This window comes from Xenopus laevis, chromosome 2L (assembly GCF_017654675.1).
Source record: "Xenopus laevis strain J_2021 chromosome 2L, Xenopus_laevis_v10.1, whole genome shotgun sequence".
Classification (NCBI taxonomy): Eukaryota; Metazoa; Chordata; class Amphibia; order Anura; family Pipidae; genus Xenopus; species Xenopus laevis.
Genome location: NC_054373.1, coordinates 168,916,853 through 168,925,821, shown reverse-complemented (window position 1 = coordinate 168,925,821; position 8,969 = coordinate 168,916,853). Strand labels below are relative to the sequence as shown.

The 8,969-nt window shown below is 36.4% G+C and overlaps 1 protein-coding gene across 1 annotated transcript; it reads right to left on the bottom strand.

The window, feature by feature from the left end:
- Nucleotides 1-7,969, bottom strand: LOC108707763 (matrix metalloproteinase-18). The gene is given in 10 exon segments (XM_018245742.2): nucleotides 1-134; nucleotides 450-553; nucleotides 1,565-1,724; nucleotides 3,798-3,931; nucleotides 4,028-4,163; nucleotides 5,079-5,240; nucleotides 5,816-5,941; nucleotides 6,041-6,189; nucleotides 7,349-7,593; nucleotides 7,749-7,969. Coding segments are annotated over 10 exon segments (1,488 nt in total). The 5' UTR covers nucleotides 7,920-7,969; the 3' UTR covers nucleotides 1-33.
- Between the last annotated feature and the right edge of the window lie 1,000 nt (nucleotides 7,970-8,969).

The following is an 8,969-nucleotide window of genomic DNA, read 5'->3' as shown; positions in this document are numbered from 1 at the left end:
GACACTCTTTATATCACAGCTAGTGTGTCTGGATTAGCAGTTCAGCCAGCTGGTGTACTTTAGCAGACGATTGACTTTCTTCTTTATCATGCTGAATTCATACTGCTGATTCCCACTGAACAAATAGAGCATTCCTAAAATAAAAGTAAAAACATGAATTATCTTAATTATAGAAACCAGAGTTCCTCAATTATTCATAAATTAGTTAACATGACCAATTCAATTTTGCTTCAACATTTTAAACATAATTGCAGTTTGAATTTTCACTCCAGTGGTTTATACTTGATTATGCCCATTATCAACATTGGCTGATGTACTCATTGTTACAATCAAATTAAAATAATGAATTACTGTACAATTTAAAGACACACAAATCTCTGCACAAGAGATTATATATTCTGTTCTACACCAAGGTGCTATAGGCTATGGGTTATAGGCATATAACTCACCATTTGATTGAAAGGCTGCCTCCACCTTGTTTCCAACATCAAGGAAACCATTTCTGATTCTCTGGGGAGATTCTTTATCCATTTGTGCTTTTTCTTCATTATAACTAGAAAGGGATAGAAAAAATAAGTCTTTGGCTTTCTGGTGGAATTTGGTCTTAAGGAGACCATATATTTCTTGAATAGTTTAGCCATTATTTTATCTTTTGATCCTTCCCAATGAAACAGGTACAGACACCTCTGGGTTTGTTTAGACAGACCATTAATTTATCTGGACAGAAAAAGTTATCTAATATTTTCATGACTGAGGCAGTTATCTCTCAGTTTTTTTTAAATTCGCTCTTTTAGGTGAACGAATAGATCAATGCTACTTTGCTATTTATCTATATGGTCAAATCAGACAATACCCAACTAATCCATGAAGTGCAGCCCTACCAAATTGTCCACCAAATACTTACATATACAGAGCTTTCAATATACTCAAATATATATATATATATATATACAAACACATACATACTGTATATAAAACTAACTGTATATATTGAAATTAATATCTATTGACATTGTGTTTGTCCATGAAGTCTTCCTAGCCACTCTAAAAAGCATTATTAGAATCTGTCATAATAACATCACTGTATGTAGAGAGACATGAAGTCTAGTGATTTTAATAGAGTGAGCTCTAATACATCTTCTTGGCAAAAGGAGCCCCCCTATAAGATATATTGGATCTAACTGTCAATGAATATCTGACAGCCAACTCCTGAATGAAGACAGAATGAAGAGAAACAGATGAGAGAGGAATAGTAAAGATAAACTTGATTATTTCAGAAACAATACATATGTTTTAATTGAGTGTATTTAGAAAGTTTCTTATTTTAGTATGCTAAAGCCAATATTAAATTTTCATTTTCACAATAGTTCCCCTTTAAGGACTCAGGCCTAATATAGCACACCATATTCAAGGTGAGGCCCTGTGTATAGTTGCCTTTAGACCAATCAGTGGCATTATTTAATATCTTACTATTTCAACAACTGCATATGCCCCCAAGTAGTTTATTTCAGCAGCACCATAATTTCTCTCTAATTATGTGATGACTGCAAGACAGCGTTCTTACCTCCAATACCGATCATTAACAAAGAAATAAGTTCTCCTTGTTTCTTCACTGTGGACAGCTGCGTCAATTTTCGTTACAGTCAAGGGAAAGCCAAGTTCGTAGATGTTCTTAGGGAATCCCTCCTCAATTGTGTAGCCTCTTAGAACCCAGTATTTTGTTCCTATGCAAGACAGAAGGTGAACGTTTAAAAATATTAAAGTATTAAAAATCATAAAACATTTAATTAGTGATGGGCGAATTTGCGCCGTTCGAAAAATTCGCGAATTTGGCGCGAAATTTGCGAAACGGCGAAAAATTTGCCGGCGCACATTTTTTCGACGCCGGCGCCCGTTTTTTCGGAAAATTTTTTTTTGACGCCGGCGAATTTTTGACGCGAATTTTCGCGGACGTTTCGCGAATTTATTCGCGGGCGTTTCGCGAATTTATTCGCTGGCGGCGAATCGCACGAATTCGCGCCTGGCGAATAATTTCGCCCATCACTACATTTAATATTATATCTGCTGAGATTATGTAACAAACTCTGATAGATCATTACCCCACTGTTCAAAATTACAGGACAATTATCTACCTACCAAGTTATGGGCCATTTTTAAGATGAGAAAAACTATTCTGCTTATTCAATTCCAGATTGTTCCACAGAGCCAGATGCAATTCAGTGAGAAAAAGTGATCTCACTGTTTGTCACATAAAAACTCTACTAAAGTCTGCTGGAAAAACTGAAACTGAATTAGGAGAAAAGTTATTTCTCTTCACATTAAGGGGTTAATTTTCTAAAATTTTCATTAATATTTTTTTTTTTTATTAGAACAAAGTCCACCTTACTCCCATCCACAAATTGATCTTATTTATCAAAAATTTCTTGGAAAAAAATTGGAGCAAAATAAACTATTGCACATCAATTCCAATTTTACGATTGACGTTCTGAAAACACCCAGAAAACTCCACTTTATTGGATGAAAACCCATACTCTATCGAATTATCCAGCACAGATCACAATGTCAAGAAGCAACTTCATGGACATCTGCCATTGACTTCCACATGACCTTGACAGGTTTGAGATGAAGTATTTTCAGATTTGGATTTTTAGCAGTTTTGGATTATAATAAATCTCTAAAAATTCAAGTTTTTTTCCCCTTTAAAACTTGATGATAAAAATTTGAGGTTTAATAAATGGGCACCTACTGTAGATCTCATCATAAGTTTTTACATGAAAAACCATAAAATAATACTTTCTGAAAATCTGGCCCTTGGTCTGAAAAATCATTTGTTTAGTTATGTCTAATGCACCGTATTGCATTTTTTGATACAATTTTAGATGTTCACTAGATACTCAGGAAGGCCCATTTATCAGTTTTCGAATTTTATTTTAAACACGTTCACATGAAAAAAAAAATCATAACTGCAATTTTGGAAAAAAAACTTCCAGGGATGCACCGAATACAGGTTTAGTTTAGGATTCAGCCTTTTTCAGCAGGATGTGGATTAGGCTGAATCGTTCTGCCCGGCTGAACTGAATCTGAATCCTAATTAGCATATGCAAATTAGGGGTGGGAGGGAAATTGCCACAAAACAAGGAAGCAAAAAATGTTTGCCCCTTCCCATCCCTAATTTGCATATGCTAATTAGGATTTGGATCCAGTTTGGTATTCGGCCAAATATTTCACGAAGGATTCGGGGGTTTGGCCAAATCCAAAATAGTGGATTCGGTGCATCCCTAATCAAATTAAGTTGCAGAAAGAAACATTTTCAGTAACTCTGTAAAAATGAGTCTGTTTTAAAAGTCTTAAAAAATAATTTGCTTGAATGTTGAACAGCAACTACCACTGACTTCTATAGGTGCTCAACAGGGTTTATCTGCTGAATGTTTTTATTTGAATAGTTTAGATTTTTTTTTTCCATTGATAATATTCAAACAGTTATTTGATCGTTGATTCTAAACTCATTCATCAGGTTTTTTTAATTGGTCATTTGCTGTTAAATTAATGAAAAATGTGACTGTTTGATACAATATTAATCCTAATCTGTATGTGTGTGTATATATATATATATATATATATATATATATATATATATATATATATATATATATATATATATATGTGCCGGATTCATTTAGAGAGGTTGAATTTGGAATGCAAATCATTACATAACCACATAAGTGGTTATATATTATTACAACAGATAACCCATGCCCTATAAAAAATTGATTAAGAGAAATTAAATGTCTATTTACCTTTAAAGAGAAGAACCCGGTCTTTTTTCTGATATTCATAGGCTGCATCAAGGTCAGTTGGAAGGGAAGGCCAGAATGAATTGATCTCAAACTGCTCAGCTTCTGATTTACCGGCAATCTTGCGCAAAAGGTATCTAAATAATGAATACATTATGAAAAAAAATCTATTATTTTTATGCTTGCTTACTATGTTTCAAAAATTGAAAATCTTCTAGGAAATTGTCCTTTACCTGTTTTTAAAAAACAGAATGTCCCCTCGCAGTGTTGTGGCTGCATCAAAAGATTTGCTCTCCTGACAGTTTATGGGGACGCTTGCTTTTTTTGGAGGGCTTGCTTTAGTTGGCACAACTGCCTTTTCTTTTGGTCCTGTCAATCAAAAAAAAAAACAACAATTAGCAAAGCAATTATATATATATATATGCAAATAGTTATAACCACATTGAGCCTACAGGGGAGCCATGTAGTAGAAGTCCTCTGACTAACGTAACTTTGAGACAGAACCAACTGTGCAGGATGGGACAAACGTACTTCTTTTCTACAGCAATTGCATTTACAAATAGCTTGAAAATGATTGGACATTTCTGTTCCTTAGGCAATAATGTGTTATGGGATTTACAACCCTTTTAAAGTATAAGAGCTCTCTGGAGAGCTGGGAAAAAAATGGCTTTGATGCTAAAAAAAATATCACCTACAGTTTTCCACACAATTCTCAAAACTTTTACTTTTATTGTCCTTCTTCTAAAAGTCACATGTAATGATATTGCATAGGGGCAGATCTATCAAGTGTCGAATTGAAAATTTGAATTTCTAAATTCGAATTTTGAGTTTATTTTAGTGTAATTCAACTAGGGAATAGTCCAAATTTGAGTCGAGTTTTAAAAAAATTCAAAATTCGAATTTCAAAATTTATCATGTACTGTCCCTTCAAGAATTCAAATTTGACTATTCGCCATCTAAAACCTGCCGAATTGGTGTTTTAGCCTATGGGGAACCTCCTACAATCAATCTGGAGTCGTCTGTTGGACTTTTGAAAAGAAAATTTCTTTTTTACATTTTTTTTGGTGAAAAAACACGAATCGGATTTCATCAAGTTCGGTTCGAATTCAATTTGAGTTTGCAGCTCGATCCTATTCACCCGTTTTTAAAGAAAAACGTTTTTTTTAATAAATGATGATTTTCTGGGGTTTTTTTTCAATTTTGAGTTTGGTGGTAGTTTTTAGAAACTCCCATAAACTCGAAATTCGAATCTTGATAAATCTGCCCCTTAATAAGGTTCCTTACCATACAGTGATTGGATTCCATTGATGTCATCCCCAGAAAGCTGGAATGTATTGGGATTGATGTAATGGTAGTTTGGGAACATAAGGGCATTTGATTCTTTAGAGTGATCAAGCCCAAGGGAATGGCCAAGTTCATGAGCAGCCACAAGGAACAAGTTAACACCTTGAGAAAAATAAAGGAATAATGGGTTTAGCAGGATCAGAATGAATGACTGGCATAATTAAAATTGTCAGCTATAATATTCCCTTAGATCAGGGATCCCCAACCTTTTGAACCTGTGAGCAACATTCAGAAGTAAAAGGAGTTGGGGAGCAACACTAGCATGAAAAGATGTTCTTGGGGTGCCAAATAAGTGCTGTGATTGGCCATTTAGTAGCCCTATGTGGATTGTCAACCTACATTGAGGCTCTGTTTGGCAGTACATCTGGTTTTTATACAACTAAAATTTGCCTGGATTTCAAAAATAAGCTCCTGCTTTGAAACCACTGGGAGCAACATCCAAAGGGTTGGAGAGCAACATGTTGCTCACAAGCTACTGGTTGGGGATCGCTGTCTTAGATGATACGTAGCCTGTATAACCTTAGTACTAAATCTGGGAGCTGGGGGGGGGAAGTACCTGTTAACCGGCATTGATAATGAGATAAAAAACAATTTGCATTGATTTAGCCTTACAGGTACTTTATTTTGGGAGCCCATGTACCTATAACCCCAGTTTGAGAGAATGTATAAAAACCCACCAGCTGATCCACTTGTCCATTTCTCATCTGCATCAAAATGTACATCTCCACCCATCTTATCTCCAGGAGCAAGTGCATGTGCCAGAACACCAAATGGACCATCAAAAGGGAGAGAATCTTTATGATCTATAGGGAAATAAAATTAACAAATTGTAATGCCATTTGAAAAAAATATAATACAATATATTCAAAAAAATAATATTTCAACTGGTCAAAGTCAGATACCTTTAGATGCAAACAACATCTCAATATCGGAGACACCGTCATAGATTCTGGTAAAGGTAAGAGGGGTGACATCACTCCAGACTTTGAAAGCCTTCTGAATGGCCTGGTCCACCTCATCTCTGGTCATTTGTGGAATATAGTTCTGAATTCTGTGGGCGATTAAAGGTATAATGTGATCACCACATTTCTCTTTTTAACATTTTTGGATTTCATGTTTTATGTACTAGTACTCAACTGTCTTCTCTTGCTAAATATTCTTACTGTTCATGAAAACTGTTTCAAAGTGGATAACAGGTTTCCTGATAATGAGCAAGATTCAATTAGATGACAAACACTTTTTTTTTATTTGATTCCAAATTTCCCTGAAGATTTCAATTGACATTTCACGAATGAAACCACAAATGATGTTTTTCTCATTGATTGATGTACAGTATATGTGATGTGTATAAGCGCAACACATTTAATCCAAATGTTTTCTGCATTTCACTATTTTTGATGCATGTAAGAAAGGTAATCCTAACTATGAACTTCAATTGCCAGTCCTTGATACATCATGTTTAAGTAGGACTATAACACCCCTGTTACGAGATCAATGGTCGTGAGTTATTTTAATGTTTAAAACTGAAAAACCACATAATTATGAAATGTAAAAAAGAAAAGATTTCTCATACCCATGATGTATATATATCTTCACTATATAGCACTAGAGAATCCCGCTTGTGTAGGCGCCGTTCTGGAAATCCATTAAAGGGCATAGACTGTATCTTTGAAAATCGGCTTTGTTAATGCACACAAACTGGTACCAGTGCCGATCCTGGGGCTGCTGCCCAGATGCTGCCCTCCTCCTCTCTTCCGCTCTGCACTTAAAAATTAGCATCGGAGCGGGTCTAAGGGGGCAGTATCGCTAGTGCATTAAGCGAAATGGCGCTTTCTGCACTAACAGAGCCGAATTTCCGGGTTAAAACCCGGAAGTTCAGCTCTTAAACTTACAAGAGGTGGCTTTTTGTCACCCTTATAACTCGCCGCTTGCTGCCGCCTGAGGCAAGGGTCTCACCTTGCCTCATGGCAGAAGTGGCCCTGAGTGGTACAATAAAGTGCGGTGGGTGTCCTGGACATATGCGTTGCTTTCCGCAAATCTGGGCACTTCCTCAGAGTATAGAAACAGCGCCTGCATAAGCGGGATTCTCTAGTGCTAAGGAGTTGTACCGGCGAGGAGTTGCCGGTGTCTTGTGATGGCAGCGTCTGAATGGACACAGTAACAGGTGAGCTCTGATGTGGTTCGCGTCATTCTTTTTTTCGTTATCTTACCTGTATGTCAGGTCTTTTTTCTTCCACACAGCATTTCCTCCAAAGATGCTAAAACTGCCAACATCAGGGACACCACAACGAGGTTGTTTCATTATTGCTAAGGTTTCTTCATCCAGTCTTGTAGAGGCCACCAATCCAAAAACTTCTTGCATCTGATGAATTTTATCCAAAAATGCACTATTGCTAAGTTGTCCTGACTTGGAGATCCCATCCTCCTCAAATTTGTAGAATTTTTTCAAGTACTCCTGTAAAGGTGTGAAAAAGATTGTTTTTTTTTTTCATGTTGCTGAAAACGTAAAGATCTCAGAGCAATGCCCCATGTACTTTTTCTATTTCCCTTTTGATGCGTCCTACCAAACATTCAATTTCAACTCAAGAGAGATATAAACCATATGCTCACCTTAGCAACTGCTTCATTGTTCTGATTGGAGTCTGTCTGTATCCTAGCAGGGAATGCCGTGCAACATGCTACACACAGTAGGAACAGAAACCAGGACTTCATTGTTGTGGTGTGCTTCTTGGAGTCTACTGCCTAAATGTTGAAGCTCCCAACCTTGCTCTGACTTTCCATGTGTTTGACAGACCTATTTATATAATAACCTGATGCCTTAGGTAGTGATCATAATATCATTCATTACAAATTCCTTTCACGTGCAAGCTTTTGTTATGTCACTGCCAAAAAGTTTTGACAAAAATAAATCCCATGATTGTGCAATTAGCTGTAATATACCGGAAAAATATCAGAAGGATATCAAAAGAACATCAGGTTCATTTAATCAGCCTCGTGCCTTTTAAAAGAGCTCAATCACATTGCATCTTAGGGACATGTACATATCTACCTTTATAAAACTCACATAATTCTAATGATAAAGGCTGTAGCAGGGGAGCATACCCATACCCAGCATACAGTCCCTTAAAGAAGTGACAGAACATTATGGGCACATTATAAATTTTCGATTGAATTTGGTTTCTGATAAAACTTCGGTCTGCTTTGAAAAGTAGCCATGACACTTAGGGGCAGATTTACAAAATTCGAGTGAAGAATTCGAATGTAAAAAACTTTGAATTTCGAAGTATTTTTTGGGTACTTCGACCATCGAATTGGTTAAATTCGTTTGAATTCGAACGATTCGAACGATTCGAAGTAAAAATCGTTCGACTATTCGACCATTCGATAATCGAAGTACTGTCTCTTTAAAAAATACTTTGACCACCTACTTCGGTAGATAAAACCTACCGAAGTCAATGTTAGCCTATGGGGAAGGTCCCCATAGGCTTGCCTGTGATTTTTTGATCGAAGGATTTTCCTTCGATCGTTGGATTAAAATCCTTCGAATCGTTCGATTCGAAGGATTTAATCGTTCGATCGAACGAAAAATCCTTCGATCGTACGATCGCAGGAGTTGCGCAAAATCGTTCGACTTCGATATTCGAAGTCGAACGATTTTAGTTCCCAGTCGAATATCGAGGGTTAATTAACCCTCGATATTCGACTATTGATGAATCTGCCCCTTAGGGTCAGATTTACTATGGGTCGAATATCGAGGGTTAATTAACCCTCGATATTCGACCAGGAACTAAAATCGTTCGACTTCGAATATCAAAGTCGAACGATTTAGCG